Source organism: Eleutherodactylus coqui, chromosome 10 (genome assembly GCF_035609145.1).
Source record: "Eleutherodactylus coqui strain aEleCoq1 chromosome 10, aEleCoq1.hap1, whole genome shotgun sequence".
Classification (NCBI taxonomy): domain Eukaryota; kingdom Metazoa; phylum Chordata; class Amphibia; order Anura; family Eleutherodactylidae; genus Eleutherodactylus; species Eleutherodactylus coqui.
Genome location: NC_089846.1, coordinates 24,203,890 through 24,229,172, shown reverse-complemented (window position 1 = coordinate 24,229,172; position 25,283 = coordinate 24,203,890). Strand labels below are relative to the sequence as shown.

The window sequence follows — 25,283 nt, the reverse complement described above, 5'->3', positions numbered from 1 at the left end:
GATCTCAGGGTGAATGCCAGGTTGACCCATTAGCCAGTTCAGCAGACTGCATGGCTAGCTTTACGGACTACAAAAGATTAGATGATAACTGTTCTTCCGAACAGAGAGGAGGCACTAAAATCCCGGACAGATCATCAATGGTAAAGTCCTGGATAACCCCTTCATTAAAGGATGGAGACCTGAGCAAAAAGCTTGTCATTGAATTGCCATATAACACTGCCACGTGCATGGGCAGCCTTATAACGTGCAACCCATGCAGTCATAAAAGGCATTGGCCACCGGCTTGTAGGGAGGCACCAGGCAGATGTAGGCTGGGGGCCATTGTCCTCCATAGGTCCCCCCGGCCAGATGAGGCAGTCTTTTATGAAGTTACATGAATCATCCTCCTCCTGGCTCTGTCTCTTCCTTTCTGATGTTCCAAGACGCCACTGTCAGCCCATCGGCGCTGTATGGTCTCCTGCAGACAGCTGGCACATGCGCGGCGAGAATTCTCGCAGCAGGATGTGTGCCATGCTCCTGCAGTGACCACTGTGGCTCACCTGCTCCTGGCATCTCCACGCTCTGCTATATACCATCTGGCGCATGCGCAGAGTGGAGCTGGCATGTCACAACGATATACCGCGATTTGTTTACTGTGCATGTTTTCTTGCGGTCAAATCGCGGCTGATTATCTAATGCAATCCTGTGGCAACGGTCATGGGCAGAAATTCTGCGGGAAATCCTGCCGCAGAATTTCCGCCCGTGTGCAGGAGGCCTAAGTATGGGTTTGGCCCTGGTGTTGTATTTATTTACTGAGCTTAGCTCTGGTACCATATTTATGTCAAGAGCTTGGTTCTGGTACAGGGTCAGACATGACTGAGATTGGAAGACTGCTCTGTACAAGGTGGCTGGGAGGACGGAAACAACAGTTCACTGTGCTACTCTGTTTGCTCCTCAGACAATGAGCTGATCGCCTGGCCCGCTGTCAGTGCAGCGGCTTGGACGCTGTCATAGGGGACGGGAGCTGAAGTGCACTAGCTGGTTTCACTCCCACTGAAATCAATGGGAGCTGATGCAGCTATTACACTTCTGGCAATTCCACCTTTGACACTGGGGATGGCCACAGAAGTGTAATAGGCGCTTCAGCTCCCATTGGGGGTGAAGCCAGCTAGGGAACTTCCGCTCCCATCCCCTACCATGCACGTCCGCCCGGCTGCACTGGCAGGATAGATCATCAATAGTTTTTGCCCAGGAAACCCCTTTAACATCTATTGGCGTTACTCAGACAGCATGGTGAATCCCGGCTGTTTCTGTAATCCCAACCACCCGGCCACCTTGTCTAGAGTGGTTTTCCCATCGCATTCACCTCATACAGTAATGGGGGCCACAACTAGAGATAGGTGCAGGTCTCAACTCTGGGACCCGCACCTATCAACTGTTATGCCATAGCCTATCACTGTGCCATAAAAGACTCAGATGGGAACACCCCTTTAACTGATACTGATAGTTATTTTTTTAAGTGGAGTTCCCCTTTAAATGATCACCATCACACACAACCAAAATAACATTGCAGAACACTTTATTGTCAGTGTGATCATCTCAAACACACCCGCCGCCCAGACACGGCGATCCATCTCTTATATGCAGATAACACAGAGATATTATAATTCAAGCAAAGTTCATATGTTTACCTGAAATAAATGACTACAGAATGCTGGGAGTTGTAGTGATAGACGGGAGCAAATAGTGGGTAGTTGAATTAAACCAGTCGACAAAGGGTTAAGCTACCCAACAGATTTGATTACAGGGATATCATTACTTTTGGCCCAGGCTAGGAGGCAAATGGGGCTGTATGAAATCTAATCGGGTGTGAGAACTTTTGCAAAATGGTATTTTTTTCTCCAGTTACTTGCTATATTTACATGGAGTTCCGCTACGTTGTAACTGCGTTGCGAAGCATAAAAGTTGCAGTTGGCTGTCAGTTTTTGCACCGCGTGTGATGCAACCATATTGGATTACATACATCGTGCAACCCAATGCAAGCTAATTGCTAAGGCCTATAATCTGCATTTATCAGATTGTCACCCCAGGACATGTCACGGTGACGGCATCACCCCAACAAATTGCTGGGTAACTTAGGGTTGAATATGTTGTTATAGGTCAATGTGGACTGTAGATATTTGGGGAGGAGGGGGTTGACTAGAACTGCTTGCACCGGTGTGTTGAGGATCTCCATGCCGGTTTACGCGTACATGGTGATATATTTTGGCTCCATATTTCCGAAGTATGTGCGCTCCCACTCGCTCATCAGGTCAAAGTGCAGGGGGCGGTGGCAGAAGTTGCACTCCGCAGCGGATGGTGACTGCAGTGGCATCCCAGCTTCCTTCCATGTTTCAACTAAACACTCTGCGGAGACAGAATGAGCGGGTTGAGATCTTTTTACATCGGCAGATCACTTCTTGTAACAAACACCGATGGGTGATGTAGCAAGTCAGTTGGCGCTCATTAACTTCACATTTACCTGCAGCCATTATCATGCAACAACCCAATTTACATCATTGTTGGTGGCACATCCCGTTTACATAAGGGTATGTGCCACGGGCAAACTACCAATTTTATGCCAGCAAAAAAAGTGCAATGACCAACAAATGTGCGTTTATTGCTTGATGTTCAGCTGTTGGGCATACTGACGGTGTGTTCGCATGGGACGGATTTGCTGTGCGGATCATCCGCATGGAAAATCCACAGCATTTACAGTAGCAGCAAAATCTTGTTCACATGCTGCAGAACAAATCTGCACAAAGCCCACTGACTCTGGCTGGCACCTGGGCTCACCATATTATTAAATTGACAAGTCCAGGTGCCGGCCGCAATAAGCATAGTTCTGCCCTAAGGGCTTATTTACACCGGCATATATCGGCTGACGTTTTCACGGCCGGCCGATATACGCTTCCATCTGAGCAGTTCCCTCCTCACCGACTCTCTGCCTCTCTCCTCCGCTCTGGCGTTTGCAATGGGAGGGGTGGGTGGGGGCGGAGCTAAGCTCTGTTCTGCCCTGCCCACTCCCATTGCTGGCTGCAGGAAGAGGGTGGAAGCTTAGCTCCACCCCTATCCCGCCCACTCACGTTGCAAAGAGCCGGAGGGGAGGAGAGAGGCAGAGAGCCGGTGGGGGGAACTGCTCAGATGAAAGCATATACATGCTGTCCGTGAAAACGCCGGCCTGTATACGCCTGTCTGAATAAGGCCGCCTGGAGACGGCCGAGTCGGATCCCGCTGCTAAAAGGGGACCTGACCCGAGCCCTGCAGAGAGCAGCGCATCACTCGCCTACTACCGCAGCCCCGGATTTTTCATGTGCCGCCTGCTGTGCAGCCGGCGCATGCGCTGACTGGACCAGAGCCGGTGAGCCCCGCACAGAAATAGAACATGCCGCAATTTGTTTTCTGCGCAGAATATAGTAGTGGGTAACCAACCTTACACTGGGCAATGAAGAGTCATTTTCCCCATCATCACCCTATACAAGGGGGCCTTAGTGTTCACAACTATAGCCATAAAGGGATTTAAAGGGCATGTATACTTTTGCAACTGTTTATCTATAGTAGAAACTGAAACAGGATAAATAGTTTTTATTTTTTTAAATTTCCTACCGTTTTGTGTTTACAGCTCCAATGCAGACCAATGAGTATCCATGGCTACAGACTACAAACAAATCCTATGTGCAGTCTGATCCTGCAATCATACTTCCAGCTAATGATTTTGTGACCCTTGCTTACCCACAAAATAGCTCATCATGTCAGGCGTGTGGTGAGGGGAGGGAGCCAGCCTCAACAGCTCTTCTCCACGAGGAACAGTCGGGTAATTGATGGCCTGGACGTAAATGTTGTGCTCAGACAGAAGAGTGTCACAGATCCTGGTGTTCACCGCGGCATTGCCAACCTGGTGTGGGACAGAAGGAGTTAACGGCAGACCAGTTCCCTGATCCATGTATGACGGGGATATCTAGGGCAGTATTTGTAGCGATATCTATATGAGGGTCACTTTCTTACCCGTATGGGGATGATATGGCTGGGACAGTTGATGACTGGAAGCCCAACATCCATGAGCAGTTGGCGCATGTGTTTGACATTGCGCTGGTGGGCACGGCGGAGTGCTTGCCCTTCCTCACTTTTTAAGATGCGCACAGATTCCAAAGCTCCAGCAAGCACCATGGGCGGCAGAGAGGTGGTAAAAATGAAGCCGGCAGCGTAAGAGCGCACCGTATCTATAAGGGCCGCAGTGCTAGCCACATAGCCACCGACACAGCCAAATGCCTTCCCTGAAGGAGAACACAATAAAGAGTTAATAGTCTCATGGTAGCAACCAGTGTCAAGTCTATAAGTGTGTGGAAATGTATATTGAATGATTCACCATGCTTAAAGGAGTTAAAAATGAATTCGAATGAATGGAAGTGTCAATGATTGGCTACTCATTGGCGGCCAACTTTCCTTTGCTCGATGAGACTTGTCCTAAGGATCAGTGGAGGTCCAAGATGTTGAATCACCAATGAATGGACTTTTGGCAACCATGTTAAATAACTAGCCCTATTGTTAAAGCCTATCCATGATATTAAGGCTTCATTTATACCTCCTCTAGGGCTTTTTGTTGTCGGGCCTGTGACCATCTGTCATAGAAGCCGAACAACGAACAGAACTGAGGAACTGGATTTGGCACATGATGGAAACAAACATTGCCTGATGGATCCCATTCACTATAATGGGGTGCATTGGTTTTCCAGCATGCTGCCCTGAATTTACCAAATAATGTAGCACAGCATGCTGTGCCATTTTCTCCCAGGTCTTATACCAGATCTTCACCAAAAGCCCCATTTACACGCAAAGATGATTGCTCAAAATTCGTTCAAAAGATAGGGTGATTGACAATTTGAGCGATCATTTTTATAAGCTGCTTATGAGCACTAATGCCCATTAGTAGCCTACTAGCTTCATTTGCATGTAAATGAGCCTACCTGTGCTGTATGCAGATAACAGCGGAGTGGTCTGTTATCTGCATTCAGTTCCTTTGTTCTCCCGTGGGACAGCAGCTGAATACAATGTTATCAGTGCTCCTGTGGAGAATTACAATGTGCGACCACTGCTATCAGCCCTCTGCCTGGACTACAAATCATCGCTTGGTTGAAAAGCAAACGATGGTAACTTTGCATGCAACGATTATTGCTCCAAAGACATCGTTTGAGCGAATTTTGTGCGATAATCGTTGCGTGTAAATGGGGCTTATGGCTCTAATGTGATCAGAGCCTATGCTGTACGTGAAACATAGGTGGACTATATGCATATATAGTTCTAGTAGAAAGCTTGTCCCAAGACGGAGACTGCAATATATATGTATGTATGTATGTATATATATATATCCTTGCAAAGGAAAATTCTTAGTGGAATTAGGAATAATAGTTATGCAAAGGCGCCAGCTATTTCGAATACTCAGGGCAAACCAACACGGAGGTCCCTTCATTGTCTCATCTGCTTTCTCCCCTTGAGGAAGCAGATGCGAAACGTGCATTGGGGCTCAGGATACAGGTCTTGACTAGCATGTGGTAACAGCTTTGTATTTATATTTTGTGTGATCTGACAGTCTTTATTTATTGCCTTGTAGTCTGGCTTGTATTATATATGACTCAGTAGATCCACTATGGTATATATTGTTATCCTGTTTACATCATCAATATATTTTGATTCCATGTTCAAGTCCTGTTCCTGCTATCCAGATAATGTTTTTAACTATTATTCTGTTTTTTTTTTAAAGTTCTCTATTTTACTTATTCTAAGCTCTGTGTGTGTATCCCTTTTCGTGTTCTCATAGCAATACAGTACAGTATTTTTGCATTGTGTAGCATTTGTGCCTATTTTTTGGGGGTAACACAATCCCCATCTGTATACTGAAACAGAAGTGTTATTTCTCCGCATTGCTGTTATAAATATTGTACAAAACAATAATGAATAGAGATGAGCGAGCATTGCCTTTAGTGAGTATCTCCCCGCTCGAGACCGAAGGTTCGGGTACTGGCGCGGGGAGCGGTGCGTAGCGGCTGTCAGCAGGAGAGAGCGGGGTGTGTGTGTGGGGGGGGGGGGTGTGGGAGGGAGAGAGAGATCTCCCCTCCATTCCAACCCGCTCTCCCCCGCAGCTCACTGCCCGCCACCGGCACCTGAACCTTTGGTCTCGAGCGGGCAGGTACTCGCTAAAGGCAATGCTCGCTCGAGCAATTGCCTTTAGCGAGTATACTCGCTCATCTCTGATAATGAAGTTCCTTTTTCATTCTTCTTGACTTACCCAATGTTCCTGAGATAATGTCAATCTTGTGCATGATGCCATCTCGTTCTCCGACTCCTGCCCCCCGCACCCCATACAACCCCACTGCATGCACTTCATCAACAAATGTCAGGGCACCATATTTGTGTGCTATATCACACATCTCCTCCAGGGGGCAGATCGCACCTGCAAATTATATGGGAAATGAATAAATATAAAAGTTCATAACTATGGCATCCGCATTACAACCTGACTGGGACAAGTGGCATCATAAGGACCCCTGCGAGTGTAATTTTGGTTGATCAGACCTTCGGGGGAGGGGGGGGGGGGGGTGGCATTTGTGCCCATAATATGGGTGCAGAAATGCTCCGATAACACATTCAGGTGAAATTAGTTTACCACAAAGTTCTAGACATGATGTAAAGTCAGATGGCCAGGGGAGTGCTTCCCTTTGGCTAGGTTCACACAAATATATTATGGTATAGGCACACATATGGACAAGTGTCGTGGCCCGACCACGGGGGGACTGACCTGAGCTTAGAACAGTCATCCATGATGCTCTGAGTTCGGGTCAGTACATCTGCGGTCAGGTTAGGACTCCATTCCGTATTACGGATGTGCCCCATAATACACTTAGGTGAAACTGGCCTAGCTTGCATTAATTTAAATCAAAATGGCCATGCTTATGCGGTTTCCTCTTCGTTAAGACCTGGGTAGGGACACACAATCTGGCACCGCACCGGGCCAAAACCTCGCACGCCCACAGTAGTCACTGGCAACACGATTTTGCCATAAAATCGTTCCGCAATTGACCATTGACGGGTTTGGCGGTATATGGCCAGCCACAACATGCGTCCTTAGTCTAAGGGCTTATTCACGTGAACGATATTCGTACGATGCGCAGAAACTCGCATGAATATGAAAGCCATTGATTTGAATAGATCCGTTCACACTAGTTTTTTATTTCCTTGTGGCATCGGTGTGAGGAAAAACAGTTTGCTCTACCTTTTGGCGTTCCCTCGGAGCGCCTCGCCCATTGTTATCAATGGGACCTTAAAAGACATGACATGGCACTCTCCTGCCGTGCGATGTGCAAGCAAGTGGGATGTGATGTCAATGGGAATCACTCGGGGTCCTATCACGCGCGTGAGGATCACAATTGAACAGAAGCGATGCGATTCTTGATCACCAACGGTTCACATCATCGTGAAAATCGCTGGGAAGCGCGATATCTGGCTGAGTTTCTTGGCTCGATATTGCGCTTACCTGGGTGAGTGTAGCCGAAGGCTAACTTTACATGGGCGAGTATGATATCGGGCTGTGAGTCACGGCCCGATATCGTGTTCACCAATGTGTGAATTCGGGTGCCGGCGGGGAGCGGTGGGGGAGAGCAGGGAGGAACGGGGAGAGATCTCTCACTCTCTCCCCCCCCGCTCCCCCCTGCTCACTTCCGCAACTCACCGCTCACCCCCGCCGGCACCCGAATCTTTTGAGACGAGCAGGCAGGTACTCGCAAAAGGCAATACTCGCTTGAGTATTTGCCCTTAGCGAGTACGCTTGCTCATCTCTACTTATGATAGTTTGCGCTGGTGTGAAGTGAAGTAATAAAAGCCTCTTACTACATTTTTTGCACCTTTGAGCTGACTGTGTGCCAAATTTGAAATCCATGCCAGCTGCCGTAGAATTCAGCAATAACGTATGCCAGCTTCTGGTGTAAATTACAGTAAATCTAATGAGCTGCAAGCAGCCAAGCGCCCCAAAGCTAAGACTCACCCACTTTTATTTTTCTTTTAAGTGACAGGGCTGGCATAAATATATATAAAAAAACAGCAAAAAGCTGCACATTATTATCACAATGTTCCAAGTGCCAAAATGTGTAACTTTGATATGCCAGGAAGCTGGCATAAAAGGTTTAATAAATGTTTCTTTTTGTGTTTTAATTCCTGACCATCTTCAAGATCACTGTTTGCTGTCAGTGAATAGGAACAATCTTGTTTAAATCCAGAGTCTGTAAACCTTGTGCTGCGGAAGTATTAAGTTCAGAAAGGATTACTTAGACTGGATGGAACTGTAGCAAACCGTCAACTGTGCGATGTATGAGGTCTATACTAGTTTCCCTAAAAATGTAACAAATGTAACAAAAAAATATATATTACAATTCATTAACAGCAAACAAAGACCTTGAAATTGGTGAGTAATTGAAACATAAAACATGACTTGTTATTGTCTGCCGACTCTGATTTAGTTACGTAAAACTCCTTTAAGATCTGCATGGTCTCATTCTTGGGATTAGCGATGCAGGGAGGGGGTGTCCCAGCCGCCGGACCCCACCTATCTGATTTACATGACAAGTCTGATTTACATGAGTCGCACATTTCACATGTAAGGAATATCAAATATGATGTTTTCCTGCTCATTAAATGGATTAGTGACTGTGTGATGATGTGCTGGGGGTCCTATCTATGACGTAGTCTTTGACATCTACAGACCGTTGTCAGAAAGTCGCTTTTTACATTGTCCGTTGTGTTTGGGAACTTACCATCCATAGAGTGGACAGTCTCAAAGGCAACAATCTTGGGTGTTTTAGGATCTGATTTACAGAGAACTTCTTCAAGATGGGCAGGGTCATTGTGACGGAAGACATATTTGGCCACCCCGCTGTTCCGGATGCCCTGGATCATGGATGCATGGTTTCCAGCATCAGAGTAAATCTCACAGTCTGCAGGGAAAGACAAATGAATGATTACTTCTGTACATCAAAGGACATTAAACCTAAACTCGGTGGTAAGTCCATTTGTTGTTCAATTGAATGCAACTTATTGCTCCCCGTTATGGCAATTATATTAGCAGCTGTGAATTTTATTAGTTTTATTTTTCTAAGCTTCCACGTCTACATTTAGTGACCATTTAATTTGCATATTTCCCTTAATTTACATGAACAGGAGAAATTTGGATAACAGAAGGTAGCAGTAATAAAGAAACCTGCTACTTACTTACTGCACCTGTTTATGTGAAGAACAGTAGGGCTCTTCTAATGTGCTGGAGATACCACCATGTCCCCTCTGCACTCCTCCCCTCCCGTTCCTCGCTACTCTGCCCTCATCTTTTCCTTGCTTCTCTTTCCCTCTCCTTCTTTCTCTTCTCTCTACTCTTTCCCTCTCCTTCTTTCTCTTCTCCTACTCTCTTCTTTTCTCCCCTCCCCCTTTCAATGTATCATTTATCCTCTATTCTTCTTCTTCTTCTTCTCTACTTTACCCTTGCTACTCCTTCCCTCTTTTTTATTTTCTCTTCTCTTCCCCTCTTCCACTTCTCCATTCATACCTTTTCATCTCTTCTTCTTCTCCTGTACTTTTCCCTTGCTTCTTCTACTTCTCTCTCCCATCTTCTCTTTATTCTTCTCCTTCACCCTTCCTCTTATCCTTTCATCCCTTCTCTCTTTTCTTCTCATCTTTTCTCCTCTCCTCGCCTCCCTTCTACATTCATTTCTTCTCCTCTCTTCTTCTCCTCCTCCACTTTTCACTTTCTTCTCCTTCCCTCTTCTCCCTTCTATTATTCTCTTTCCCCCTCTCCTCCACTCTTCATTTTCTATTCCCCTCCACTTTTGCAATTTATCCCTTTTTCTTTCTTCTCTACTTTTCTTCTCATTCCCTCTCCTCTCTTCACTTATCTCCTCCTCTCATCCCTTCTCTTCTTCTCCCCTCTCCCTCTTTTCCATTCAGCCCTTCTCTTTTCACTTCCTCAACTTTTCCCTTGCTTCTACTTGCCTCTCCTCTCATCTTTTTTCCTCTCCTCTTCTCACTTCTTTCTTCCCTTCTCTTCTCCTCCCTTCTCTATTCATCCCCACTCCTCTCTTCCTCTTCTCCTCCCTATTTTCCTCCTTCCCTCTCTTCTCCATTCATCCCTTCTCCTCTCTTCTCATCCTCCTCCACATTTGCCTTGCATTTCTTACCCTCTTTCCCAAAATTAAAACGTCTTGTCACCACCGTGAAATGCACATAGGAAATAAGGATACACGTAAAATGAAACGGCGTTCACCATCTTTCATTTTGCAAATCGCTGTAAATGACAGATGATTACTGCCCTCGTTCCTACTGCCATGCAGCAGGGTTCCAATCTACCTTATCTTGTGCAGCTTGCGTGTCAATAGTATGGCCAGGACAATTCTTAGTAGTCACATCTGCAAACTTACCTGGTAACATCTTTGCCAAAGTGAACAGAGTGGAATCGTTGGCAACAAAGCAGGAAGAGAAGAGGAGGGCTGCATCCTTGTGGTGCAGATCTGCTAATTCACATTCCAGGTCCACATGGTATTTGCTGGTGCCAGAAATGTTCCTAGTTCCACCTGCCCCTGCTCCATGCTCCTTAAGAGTCTCCCTAAAAAGACACATGGAGATTTGGCAGTATTACAATTATATTAACATATCTTTGGGCTTCTGACCGTACAGAGGGCATACAATAGTTGATGATGTGCCTTTACACCCATAATAAAACATACATATGGAATCTTCTTCCCTTGGTGTGCATGGAATTTCACTTGTTGTGCCCCTGTATACTAATCTGATGTAGAAGAACCTAACTTTCCCAATGCATTACAGTAACTAAGTTGTTAGGGGTGTGTCTGTCAACAAGCCTGTTGACTGTTTCTGTGAGCAACCAGCAGCATTATGAATGGACTACAATACAGGCCACATCTGATGGCCACTTTTTATGTCTTCCTGTGTATAACTGTAAACTTGTGTTTAAGCATTGACATACACCTTTCCCTGTTTTACTTACGAAATAGCTTTAATCACCCGAGGGTGCCTGCTCATGCCCAGGTAATCATTGCTGCACCACACAGACACTTCCTTCTTTTTTCCCTGGAGGTCAGAGAAATCCTCAGCAAACGGGTAGGCATTGGCCTTACGGTTCACAGTCTTGAACACGCGGTACGTGTAATCCTGTTTCTTCTCCTCAATCCTCCAGTTGAAGAACTCATCGTAGCCAAAAGCAGCTCCACCTGATGAATAAATGACCGGGTCATCATGATTTGGTTATTCTGACTTGATAACAATATTTTCTAGAAGACATGTAATATACCTGACATGTTTTCTTTTATCAGATGAGTTGGAGTGAGGGGAGCCCCAGTTCCAAGGTTCACTTTCTTAGGGGAGTGACCATAGAACTTCTTCTTCAGGTTTGACTTGACTTCATACAGCAGAGAACTAAGAACATCTGATGAACAGATAAATATGATATAATTAAAAAGCTTTTCCAGGACTTGGATAACATGTTTGCTCAGTTTGCCTCGTCCCAGAAATCTGCCCTAGAATCATTACAAAAAGAAATTCACCAGATGGGACAACGTCTTCTGGAAACGGAAGAGGCACAAGAACAAGTAGTCCAACGGATAGATGAACACCACGACATACTAAGTGAACACGCCAGCCAAATCGCTGAGCTCGCGACGCAACTAGACGATATAGAGAATCGCCACAGGCGAAACAACTTGAGGATCAGGGGATTAGGAGAAGAAGTCGAGAACAAACATCTGGAGGCGTGGGCACAGGAGTGCTTCGGCGACCTCCTGAACAGAACCCCGAACGATCCAATTGAAATAGATAGGATACATAGAGCGCTGGGCCCCAGATCAATAGACCCAGAAAGACCGAGAGACGTGGTGTGTAGGATCCATTTCTATAAAGAAAAAGAGGAGATCTTACGCCAGATCAGATCCAAAGGCCCGATAAAATTCCAGGATAAAAACCTCCTGATATTGCCAGATCTCTCAAGAAGAACACTCCAACAACGTCGAGCATTAAAGCCTTTACTGACAATACTAAAAGAAAAAGAAATCCCGTATAGATGGGGATACCCCTTTCAATTGATAGCGGGCACAGGGAACGAGACAGTCACATTTAGATCGCTGGGAGATCTACCCAAGTTCCTCACAGTCCTGAAACTCCCGATGGTCTCGCTACCGGAGTGGCAGAAAACAAGCGCCCCGACACCCACCCCCCCAAGGGGCCAATGGCAAGTAGTCAACCACAAGCGCAAACAGCCACATAAAGAAGACAGAACCCGTCCATCAAGAGAAAGCCCTAAATGAGATTGTCATGAATGGACAAGAGATTTCATCTAACCATGACTTCAGAGGGAAGACCCCAAAGAACTTACCAAACACAGACACAGACCCCATCAAGATTCCAGAGAACTTAACACAGAATCTTTGGACTGTAATGACAAACGAAAACCACTAAAGGAACTATTCAATTGGATACAAGAGGACTGGCTAATTACATATCCAAAAAGATATGCAGTCTCCTGGGAGGCTCATCCCAAGACCCCGGGCACTTAGGCCATCCTCTTGTACTCTATATCTCCCTATCATTTCTTGCATGTTCCACTCTCACCTAACAGTAGGCCTTCCAGGCTTCGCAGTCGAAGGACCCTATCTGTCTCCCTTTAACATAAGAAATTCCTTCTCCTTTCATTTATACTAATATGCATACATATACTTATTCACCCTCTTTAACTTGTCATATCCACTTACCCTTCTTAGCCCAATCTTAAACGGGTCTGGATGCCCATCATAATGTTGCATGATAAAAGTGGAGTGGGGAGGCGGGGCTCTTGGTCTCGACCCACCCAGCCACCCCCCACTAGGGACCGCAGCAGCACACTGCTGCATAGACGTTGTTCGTCTATAAGTGTTAGAATGTTCTCCACGACTACACGCAAAATATATTGTAGTTTACTTATCACTGTTCACATGTGGATCCATGTTTTCCCCTTCCCCCCTCTCTACCCTCATGTGTTGTCCATACCCTCCCCAGCTCCAGGTTATGCCTTCAGGAATGATAAAGCACCAAGACACTCACCACACGCCAATGATACCCCCAACATGTCGCAATGGCCAACCTGACGATATGCTCCTTTAATGTAAAGGGCCTTAATTGCCCCAACAAACGCAACCAGGTACTATACAGGCTCCACAGGAAAGGGGTGATGATAGCGATGCTTCAAGAAACACACTTGCCACGAACTGGCATGCCGGACTGCAGCAGGAACAAATATTATTCTAAATGGTTCCACTCTACTCACCCTGAGAACAAAACCTGTGGGGCCTCTATAGCCTTCCATAAATCAATAGCCCCAGAGGTGCTGGCTCAAAAGTCGGACGAACAAGGGCGGTACATATTCCTAAAAACACTCATGGCTAACAAAATTTTTACATTTGCCAATTTGTACTTTCCTAATCAGGGACAGGTGGGGTTCGCTTCCAGAGCTCTCCGGGAACTCGCAGAATTCGCAGAAGGAACACCGATCGTGCTAGGCGGTGATTTCAATATGTGCATGGAACCCCGACTAGACTCCTCCACGGGACGCTCAACGCTAACAAAAGCAGCTATTCGCAAGGTACAGAGGATACTTGTAAGTATGGACCTAATCGACCTATGGCGCATTCTCCACCCGGGTAAGCGTGACTACAGTTTTCACTCCATGGCACACAATTCATACAGCAGGATTGACTACGTATTTATATCACACGGTCTGCTCGACGGGGCCCCCAGGTGCTCCATGGACATATTCCTCTGGTCGGACCACTCCCCAGTATTTGCATCCTTGGGCCCGGGGGACACTGAGAGGGGGACCCATACCTGGAGGCTTAACGACAGTCTACTTAAAGACACGGCATGCGTACAGGATGTTAGAAAGACCATAGAAAATTTTAAAAAGGATCATGTATCTGACCCCACCAGCGCCCCAATTAAGTGGGAAACCCTAAAATGTGTGTTGAGAGGCGTTTTTATCTCACACAGCGCTAGGATTAAAAAAGACCACACCGCACGCCTCACTCAATTAATAAGGGAACTTAACGAAAAGGAAATCTCCAATAAAGCAGCCTCGTCCGCTGTCCTTCAAACAGAGATATCGGAACTCCGGAACAAAATCCTGGACATACTAGATAAAAGAGCCCTAAGCAATAGAGATAAATTGAAAGCCGGATATTATGAATACGGGGACAAGAGTGGTAGCTGGCTTGCCAGAGCATTACACCCAAGAACGGCCCACCCACACATACACTCCATTAACTCAGCGAGAGGAGGGAGGGTCCACGCTCCGCAAGAAATATTGGGAGAATTCAGATCATTTTACTCTAGACTATACAACATAAGCGAGGCGGGGGCGGGAACGGAGAGCCAACATACACGGGCGTTGTCAGAGTACCTGGACTCCCATGCCCCGGAGTCCCTCTCACAAGAGGAATCCGAGGGCATGGAAAAAGATTTCGAGCCAGAGGAACTCAAACGCGTACTTTCAGAAATTAAACCGGGGAAAAGCCCAGGCCCGGACGGGTACTCCCCGAGATTCTATAAGACTTGCGGAGACCTGATTTCAGATATGTTACTGAAGGCCTTCAACGAGGTCTCGGGGGGCTGCCCCTTCCCGTCCCAAGCCCTACAGGCACACATAGTCCTGATACCTAAGCCCGGGAAGGACCCCATGTCGTGCGGCAGTTACCGACCAATTTCTCTCATCAACTGTGACTTAAAAATGTTTTCAAAAATGATAGCAAACAGGCTAAACCCCGCAATTCCCCGAATTATCCACGGAGACCAGGTGGGCTTTGTCTTAGGGAGAGAAGCGAGAGACAACTCCATAAAGACCCTGGCCCTAATCGACCGGGCAAGAAAGAAAAGAACCCCTCTATGCCTCCTCTCCGTCGACGCTGAAAAAGCGTTCGACAGAATCAGTTGGCAATTTCTCGAAGCGACCCTCCGTAGGGTGGGACTCGGCACCAGAGCTTTAAATCAGATAATGGCTCTATATCATCGCCCCTCGGCACAGGTCAGGGTCAATGGTAAGTTGTCAACTCCATTCGAGGTTAGGAACGGCACACGACAGGGGTGTCCCCTGTCCCCCACATTATATATCATAGTTATGGAAGTTCTAGCCAACGCAATTAGGAACAACCCGTCTATACGCGGAATACAGACTGGTAGAGAGGAACGCAAATTATCGCTTTACGCAGACGACCTCCTGTTATATGCCACTGAACCACATGTCAGCTTCCCCAATATTATGCAGGAGTTCGCTACGTTTCGCCAGTTCAGCAACTATAAGGTAAATGCTCAGAAGTCGGTAGTCCTAAATATTACCATCCCACAACAGGAAGTCAGCAATATGGCCGCAGCTTTCCCATTCCAATGGAGAAGCGATTCATTCAAGTATTTGGGAATCCATATCCCAACCGACCCAACCCAGCTGTTTGAGTTGAACTACAAACCGCTGCTACTGACCCTGAAAAAGGACATGGAGGGCTGGGCAAGAGGCTCGCTATCATGGTTTGGTAGGATGAGTGCGGTTAAGATGGATATCCTCCCTAGGATATTGTACATCTTTCAATCAGCACCGTGTAACCCCCCGAAAATCTTTTTCAACAGGCTGAGAAGTTTGATACTCCGATTCATATGGAGGGGAGGCTCCAAAAGACTCAGCCATAAAAGCCTATCCAAACCAAAAACAAAGGGAGGGGTGGGCCTACCTGACCTACATCTATACCACAAAGCCACGATCGGAACCCTAATACTAGACCTGCACCACCATGAATCAGATAAAATATGGGTACAAATCGAAAACGAGAATAATACCTTCTCACCAAAAGGAGCATTCTGGATCCCGAAGGGGGTCAATTGGGAGAGGGCGGAGGCATCGGGCCTGATGATCACCCTGCTGGGGGCATGGAAGGGGGGCTGCCAGACAACGGTTCCGGGTCCCCTAACCCCCTTAACTGGAAACCCACAAATTCCAGCAACAATGGGCACTCGTAGCCTGGGATTCCTGCCCAATGGAACGGAAGCTAGGATAGGGGAGGTGGTGGACGCCCGGGGCATGCGAGACCTGGCGACTATACAGGGGACAGGAGGCATTCCCCCGGGCTCATGGATGCAATATTTGCAGGTTCGTAGCTACCTAGGAAAAGTGAGGCCGGAACGGGGGTGGAGCCTAAACCTTACCCCGTTTGAGGAACTATGCAGCAGAAGGGAGGCGCCCAAGCATACCGTGTCAATATTATATAGCCAGCTACTGGAGGAGAAGCTGGGTGGTCACACCCCCAGGTGGGTTGCCGCATGGGAAGAGGTCCTGGGTAGATCCTTTCCCGGAGAGCTCTGGAGCAAAGCTTTCCAGCACACCCATAAGATGTCGGTGGCAAGTAGGCTGCAGGAGCTGAACTTTAAGATTTTGTCAAGATGGTACATGACACCAGAGAGGCTCCACGCCCTATTCCCATCGGCTTCAAATATGTGCTGGCGATGCCACAGAGAAGTGGGCTCGATGCTACATATATGGTGGGAGTGCCCCATGATCAGACCCATCTGGCGAGACATGAGAAAACTATACGAGAAAGTGTGCAGGGAATCACTGACCCTGACACCTGAGGTGGCACTTCTATCCTTCCCTCCACTAGGCGCCCAATCACTCAAAAAAGGCCTGCTGAAATATTTCATTATGGCCACGAGGCAAGTGATACCCAGATTCTGGAAAAAGGACACAGAAATCCCTAGATGCGCATGGGTGGGGGCCTTAGACGAGATCGAAAGATTAGAGAGAATAAGATCACAGGAAGACACAACCGGAGCCGAGAATTTCTACCGCACCTGGGCAGTCTGGATAGATGCACGTAACTCTCCTCTAATCACCAGGTGGCTACAAGACGGCAACTGTGAGTAGCCAACTCATATCTCGAGTAGTGGGACAACCAAAAGGCACTAGCCTGGATCCCCCCCCTCGACACCCCCCCCTTCCCCGCCCACCCCGTATCTCATACCTCCCCTTGTCTGTTAACTATCAGAACATAACGCACATATTAACCTATTGCTTTTCATAATGTTTTTCTTGTTTCTTCTTTATTAGTTGCAGCATTAAGCCGGTGATGTGTATATCACACCACTTTCATAAAATGTTAAAGTAATGTTATATATGCAACATAAAACCAATAAAAATATGTTGGAAAATCCACAAAAAAAAAAAAAAAAAAAAAAAAAAAAAAAAAAAAAAAAAAAAAGCTTTTCCAGGACTTGACTATTAGAATCATAGAATGGTAGAGTTGGAAGGGACCTGCAGGGTCATCGGGTCCCACCCCCTGCTCAGTGCAGGATCACTAAATCATCCCAGACAGATATTTGTCCAGCCTTTGTTTGTACACTTCCATTGAAGGAGAACTCACCACCTCCTGTGGTAACCTGTTCTACTCATTGATCACCCTCACCATCAAAAAAGTTTTTTCTAATATCTAATTTGTGTCTCCTCCCTTTCAGTTTCATCCCATTGCTTCTAGTCTTTGGGATGAAACTGAAAGGGAGGAGACACAAATTAGATATTAGATATTGATGATTTATCCTCAGGATCCGCTGCTCTGGATGGATCCCCACCGATCAGCTGTGCACCCGGCCTGCTGTCATTGAGGACAGAGCCGGAAGCAGACAGCTCTGTCCACATTGCAGTAGCCCAGGTTGGTAATGCAGGCATAGCTCCCGTTGTTTATAGGCCGGGATGAGTGTTTGGGTTCAGGAGACGAAAAAAATGATACTAATTGTACAGAACATTCAAGTCCAATAAACCAATCCAACAAAATAAGATCTTCTTTTCAACATGGATGCAATGAAGCCTGTTTCTGATCTAACGTGACACTATATACCGTACATCTAAAAGTTATTCTTCTGTATAGGACCGTGATGGCAAACCTATGACACGCGTAGCCATAGTCGCTGACACACGGCCGCTCACCCCGTTAGTGAATACTGGCAGGGGCCACGGCTTCCCTGCTAGTATTCACTAACCAGCGCTACTAGCAGCGCTGATCCCAGCGCACACTGTGATGTCAGTGTGCAGCCAGGATCCTCCTTCCCCCTGCCCTGACGTCTCCTATCTGTTGGTTCCACGAGAGCGTCCAGGGGAGGAGGCGTCCAGCGTCACACTGATGTCACAGTTTGCACCGGAGAGTATTGCTGCTGGAGGGGGCGGAGTTCAGAAGAGGAGCGGAGCTTCAGGACGTGGAGGGGGTAAGTGCATGGGTCTCGGGGGGCACTGTGGGGGGCACTATCATTGCTGGGGGCTGCTGGGGGGTCACTGTAACTACTAAGGGCTGCTGTGAGGGGCACAATCACCGCTTGGGGTCACTGCTGGGGGGCATTGTCACTGCTAAGGACCACTGTGAGGGGCACTATCACCGATGGGGGCCGCTGTGGGGGGCACTGTGACTGCTAAGGGCCGCTGTGAGGGGCACTATCACCACTGGGGTTCACTTCTGAGGGCCGCTGTGGGGGGCGCTCTCACTTCTGGGGGCCGCTGTGGGGGGCGCTGTCACTTCTGGGGGCCACTGTGGGGGGCGCTGTCACTGCTGGGGGCCACTAGATCACATTACTAGATCTCATCTTTCCATAATTCCTGGCTTATCTGTCAAGTATTAACCAGTGGCCACAATGAAGAGGACATGTATCCTGTTTTGGATATATATAGCTCACATGGTTTTTTTAATTCGATCATTTTTCTTGAAGTTATATTTTTGAATACAATTACCCCTTAATTTCTACATAATGTACATGAAACATATCATTACCCCAGCTGAACAATACAATTAATCATAATTATATTCAAGCCAATCATAATCTTCCCGACAAAAAAGAGAAAAAAATATTTAGACACATTATCGCGGTGCTTGGGCGAAAAAGGGGCGTGGCCGAGTAGGTTCACTCATCTCTAGACACACAAAAAGGAAGGAAAAAAACCTAACTCTCTTCACCTTTAACCTCTCCCTCATGCCCTCTAGATCCCATTAACTTTTCTATAATACCTCAATGCAACCAACACTTGATATGAATTATCCATGATATATATCAAACTATCTTCCCCAAATTTCCTCAAACTTAGTCAAACAGCTTCTTTTTTCATATATCCCCCTTTCCAAATATATAACCTCTCTTATTTTTGCGACAAAATCTCCTATTGTGGGGGTCAGGCTGCATCCAATGGGCAGTAATCAGCTTCTTCGCCTGATACAATGCTTTCTGAATTCCCAGAAGAGTATGCCCATCCAAGACCATCAACAATACCCAACATAAACGTTCTGGGGTTAAGACCAATATAGGCAAGATTAATATTTTAATTATCTCTCATACCCCATTCCGAAATTCACACACTTTTACACGGTCCTAGACCATATGCATTAAATCTGCACCATCTAGATAACATTTTGGTTGGTCTGAGTTGAATTTAATATCCATGTTAAACAACTTTAATGGAGTACAATAAACTCTATGTACTAAATACAATTGCCATACTCGTTGACTTTCAGACAGAGATATCATTGGAATCATATGCAACACTGCGCCCGTTTATCTCCACTAATATGGCCTAAATCTTTTCCCATTTTGGTTTTACCTTTATTGGGCATTGTTGTAAGTAATGAGAAAGAATCTGTCTATGTAAATAAGATATTAGACCCTTCGTAGCTCCAGAACACCCAAGAAGATTCACCAAAGGGTGTTGGACCATAAGCACAGAGACTGACCAGGCCTGAGCAGCAAACACATGTCGTGACTGGAAAAAATAACTACGGGGAACATCATAAAGTTCTCTAAATAGTTCAAAACTATAACTATAGCTCACTTTAGGAGATCCATCCAAGTTCGTACCTGTGTTGAAAGCCCTTACGTCCTCTTCAACCTCAGGACCGGCCTTCTGGACAATTAAACTATCTTCTTTTTCCATCTCTGTCTCGATAAAAGGGCACTTGGCATTGGCAGTTGCAGCTTGAGGAGCCGCTTGTGCCAGGGTACGCCTGTTGGAAGCTACGGTAGAGAAACAGTAAAAGTTGCATTATGTCATCGATCCTGGAACATATATCCGAATTTGAGACTTCTTTGGTAGAGTTGAGGGGTTGCTGACAGCCATTAGGTTAAAATAGAGCAGGACAGAATGTGTATTTTCAAAATGATAAGCCTTACCTCCAGGGGGCAGTGTAGTGTCCTTGATCTTCTGATGGTTATTGGCAGAAGTAGCCAAGGAACGGGTCACCAGGACTGGACAACGCTCTGCACTGCGCAGAATCATTGGTCGAGCAACCCGTAGAAATACAGAGGGGTCCCGGGTATAGAAGGGACAGAGTTTGATGAAAGAAGCCATGTCCACACGTTACGGTGTCTGTAATAAGAAACAGTGGCAACACTGGATGTTGTGAGAAATCCTTTACTCAACTGCATGTGTTGTGTGCGGTCTTCAGTAACAGGTTTGAGGTTTTTGAGATAACCAGTGAGAAAACAAAAGCAGTAATGGAGGAAATGTCTCCATTGCTCCATAACAGCTTGTGGCTACACATCTGGGCAAGTGCTTGAAGGTTAATGAAGTTATGAGGAAGGAAGAAAAACTACCGGGATGGAAGAGATGGCTGTGGTCAATTTACTTCTCCAAGCAAAACTGAAATATACCTCATGCAGGGCCTGAGGGACTTTCTTTGGTGTTCTTTGTATCCCTTTCAGGAACGCTATCTTTTCTCCTTAGGGAGAGCACCTAGAAGGTGAGTGAGGAGACTTATAAGGCCATGCATGCTCCTCTGGGTAATATGCAAATAAGGGAGATGGAACAATACCCCTACAGTGCCACCTATTGGAAGGCAGCATTCATGCAAGTCAATGTTAGACTCTTTTTTACAAGCCTTCTAACAATAAGAGACAGCTGTCTGTGTATGGATTCTGGCTTGGCTTTCAATTCACAGTCATTGTTACAAGGCTCGTATAAAGAGCGAACATTTTTATGCTTGTATAAACCAAACGATCAGCCGACAATCGAGTATTTACTTGTTCCTTTGCCGATCACCGGCACATTCAGACAGATGGATGATTTTGCAAGCAAATGGTCAGGCGAACATTCATGCTTCGTTATCAGCCTGTGTAAAATGACCTTTAGAGTTCATGGCCGGGCCATGGCCGACCTTAGTCACTTGCAGCCCTTGCACAGGGTGTTGGCCACCAGCTTGTAGGGGTGCACCAGACGGCAGGATCCTGTGGAGCTGAATCATCCTCCTACGGGCGTTTGTTCAGCTGCTCTGAAGTTCCAACACACCACTGTCCGCCCATTGGTGCATCCGCAAGACAATCGCTTAGTTCTACTACTGTATTTATGCACTAAGCTTGGTTCTTGTAATGTATCTATGTACAGGGATTAGTTCCTGATATACTTGTGTTATGAGCTGGGTTCGAGAGCTGCATTTACGTTATGAGCTTGCTTTTGGTGCTGTATTTATGTACTGAGCTTGTTTCTGGTATTGTATCTATGGACTCAGGATGGTTCCTGCTGTATTTATGTTATGAGCTTGGTTCTGATGCTATATTTATGTTATGAGCTTGGTTCTGATGCTATATTTATGTTATGAGCTTGGTTCTGATGCTATATTTATGTTATGAGCTTGGTTCTGATGCTATATTTATGTTATGAGCTTGCTACTGGTGCTGTATTTATGTACTGAACTTTGTTCTGGTGCTCTTCTAGTGTTATATTTATGTTATGAGCTTGATTCTGGCCCCTTATTTTTTCACTGAGCTGTTTTAGTGTGAATATGCTGCTTACTTTCTGCAGAATACAGGCAGACTGCCTATTAGTGCAATATATAGTGTTTTTTTCTTGTGGCCAGAGGATGGGGGCCACAAAAAAAATTTGATCTCAGGGTGCCACTTAACCTAAAGCCGGCACTGCCTCTGGCAGCGGCTTATCACCCGTGAAAACAATGTTGACATCATGCTGATCATTCTTTCCCCAGTATCTTCCACCATGGGAGAGTTGAGACTTCCCATATGCAGTACATTAGATCATTTGGCGGTCCTGCTGATGGATCACCTGATCCTCCTTGTCAAGTCTCGTATAATGTATATGGGCACTTTAAAAGGGCACTGAGGGTGTATTTCCTTACATATGTACAAATATCAGCCTTAAGAGTTCACTCCCCATATGAAGATGCCAGGTCATCCTCCCATATTGCTAGCCACCGGGGCAAACCCGGGATGTTAAGGTATTCAGACCATGGCTGCCAGGTCTTAAGGAAGCCTTCCATGCGATCTTCCCTCGTGGTGGACAACTTTTCATACAGCATCATTCTGAATATTCTCGTTAAAATTGGTTCCAGGTGTAAAACAGGTGAGACCCATTGAGAGGCGATATAGATTCTAGCCGCCTTGCAAATGTATTGGGAAAGCTTGTGTTGTTGGTTGTTAAGTCCCCTAGGTTTGTCAGCCAGGAGGCAAGCCGATGGGAGAAGTGGGTATGGCCTACCCAAGACTCTTGTTGTTAAGTTGGTTACTTGACCCCATAGGGATCTCACCAGTGGACATGTCCACCATCAGAGGCGTAACTTGATGCTTCTGGGCCCCAATGCAAAACCTGTAACAGGGCCCCCAACTATAATGCTTTACTCATAGTACTGGGCTCTCTATATGGAGAAGAGAGGCCTTATGGGCCCCCTGAGGCTCCTGGGCCCGGGTGCAACTGCATCCCCTGCATCCCCTATAGTTACACCAGTGTCCACCATATATGGGATACGGTCCCCAGAGCTCCACAGCCCAATAGGGGGAGGAAGTTGGGGAGAACTTGTGGATGGTCACGGGAACATAATACGCCCTAGGAAGTATCTTATATGAGGATTCCGTTAAAGTTACTTAGTGACTTCCCTTAGAAATAAAGGTGCAGCAGTGACGCCACTTTGCAAGCGATAGCGATAAGTTCAGGTCTGTTTCCCAAACTTTAATGAAGGAGAGTTTGTCCTCATATGAAATCATCGCCGGTTGCATAGGTGATCTCAAACAGAACCTTTTAAAAGAAGTTGAGTTCATAGAGGTGAAGGGTCAGGAAAACCTGGAGTGTATAAAACTACATATCTGATTTACTTCTACCCATGGGTGAGCTGGGACCATGTATTTCTCAGAGATTAGTTGTGGGGACAGGGGCTTGTCTAGTGAGGTAAACTGGTGTAATAATGTGATACCACTGTTCCTCCACCATGCCAGCCTCTCTCTTTGAATACTCGGTGGAAAGGCCTGGTTAGGTAAAATGGGGAGCATCGGAGGGTGGGCCGACATCAACGGATATTTAAATCTATTTTTCCTCCATATTAGATAGAGATTATAAATTAGGGGGGACTTGTTTTGCATATCTCCTGTTTTTCATCTTTAGTCCAGAACATGACCCCAAGTCCTGCAGGGGAGACCAATGAGGCCTCTAAATCTACCCAGAGGGGAGCTCCAGGGCCAGCAAACATGGGGGGAATCTGTGCTAATTGTGCTGCAGCATAATATTTCTGCAAGTTGGGTACGGTGAGTCCCCCTTTCATTGATTTTAAAGGGCTATTTCGGTCCCTAATATGGACCAAAATAGGGCATGCTGCGAGAAGTATGTACGCACGGACATCAGCTCACAACCCACTTAGTCCAATCTCAGGGGGGGTATATACTCCCAATAGGGGCACAGAAAACACCCACTTCAGTCCCGGCGTTTAGCGCGTAGAACAACAGCAATCCAGCACTCTTACGTATGCTAAAACATGGAAGTTTTATGTAATCTTGATGTATAAAAACATCACAGAAATAGAATACAAACTACGCATTTCAAGCCACAAAAGATTGGCCCTTCCTCATAGCAATGCTCCTTTGAATAAAAAAGTGCTATGTATGTACAATTACATGATGGGAGTGTCATGCTGGTCTTTAAGGATGCATATTGTAATAGGAGCTTTACTCTAAGTAAGGGCCAATCTATGGCCTGAAACGCGTTGTTTTTTTCTATTTTTCTAATGTTTTTATACATCATGATGAAATAAAACTGCAATGTTCTAGCATTTGTAATGGTGCTGGAATGCGGTGTGTGAACTGTATATGTATATACTATACTAGGGGTGTAACTATAGAAGGTGCAGGGGATGCGGTTGCACCCGGGCCCAGGAGCCTTAGGGGGCCCATAAGGCCTCTCTTCTCCATATAGAGCACTCAGTACTATGAATAAAGCATCATATTTGGGCGCCTTGTTACAGATTTTGCATTGGGACCCAGAAGCTTCAAGGTACGCCTCTGACTATATCTATATATATGTATCACTAAGAATATTGCCTCCACTTGCTGATTTGGCCCCCGAGATTCAAGCTCATTAATGTTGGTGTCCTTTCGTTATGTCAGCAATCTGCATGACCAAATGTCTTCTTCTTGCTATTCGTGTCATGAGCTCAGCGGGCTGGGACTATCTTACCAAGAGAAGCTGCAGTTTTCATGGAGTCTTGAGAGTGTCCATGAGAGATAACACCAATGGAGCGCGTTATCTGTGGCCCTACCAAGTCACACCCAGCAGATCATGAGCCAGATCACAGACCGACCGTGCAAGAGGCTCCATGACCAGATGAGAAGAACTTGGTCAAAGTATTTTTACGCAATGTGATGGTGATGAGCGGATGTAATATTAGGAACCAAACACTAGAGCTTCCACCTAAGATAACAGACTCCATTGGTTAGGTTATCAGCGCTAGACTAAGCTAGGCAGATGGCAAGGCTCAATGGGATTGGGGGACCATAGTAGTCAGCATCCCTGCTCTGGGTCTGCCTTGTGACATTATGTTTATAGGTAACAGCGGCCAGGGGGTGCCCCAAGCCCTTATGCTGCCTGAGGCATCGACTGCAATTCTCCTTAGTGACCATCAATGCACCTTCTTAGGACAGTCACTAATGGGCTCTAAACCTGCACATACATGTTTTAAGGCAGTGACTACTGACATATCTAAATGGGGCTTTAGGCTTAGTAGAATGCACTACATAAGTAATGCAGTGTACTATCCTAGTGATTTAAACGATCACAACTTCAAGTGACATTCGGAGACTAAAAAAATTGTGTTAACGTCCAATAAACCTTAATTTAAAGAAAAAAAATCCAGTAAAAAAATGTAAACAGATAAAATACCAAAAAATGTAAAAAAAAGCACATAAGAAAT

The 25,283-nt window shown here is 46.1% G+C and overlaps 1 protein-coding gene across 2 annotated transcripts in view; it reads right to left on the bottom strand.

Annotated features, from left to right (window-relative positions):
• Positions 1-1,541: 1,541 nt before the first annotated feature.
• LOC136580218 (5-aminolevulinate synthase, erythroid-specific, mitochondrial-like) overlaps positions 1,542-25,283 on the bottom strand; it is a 29,677-nt gene continuing 5,935 nt past the window's right edge. The window contains exons 1-11 of one of the 2 annotated variants that reach the window (XM_066580595.1): positions 20,752-20,774; positions 20,272-20,467; positions 19,960-20,115; positions 11,360-11,494; positions 11,057-11,279; positions 10,470-10,654; positions 8,820-8,999; positions 6,302-6,466; positions 4,024-4,292; positions 3,751-3,913; positions 1,542-2,385 (exon numbers count right to left, since the gene is read on the bottom strand). In XM_066580595.1, coding sequence (XP_066436692.1) covers positions 2,222-2,385; positions 3,751-3,913; positions 4,024-4,292; positions 6,302-6,466; positions 8,820-8,999; positions 10,470-10,654; positions 11,057-11,279; positions 11,360-11,494; positions 19,960-20,115; positions 20,272-20,449 — 1,818 coding nt within the window. In that variant the 5' untranslated portion in view covers positions 20,450-20,467; positions 20,752-20,774 and the 3' untranslated portion in view covers positions 1,542-2,221. Of the gene's footprint in view, positions 2,386-3,750; positions 3,914-4,023; positions 4,293-6,301; positions 6,467-8,819; positions 9,000-10,469; positions 10,655-11,056; positions 11,280-11,359; positions 11,495-19,959; positions 20,116-20,271; positions 20,468-20,751; positions 20,775-25,283 lie in introns of those variants that run through there. The other variant, XM_066580594.1, reaches the window with a different exon arrangement.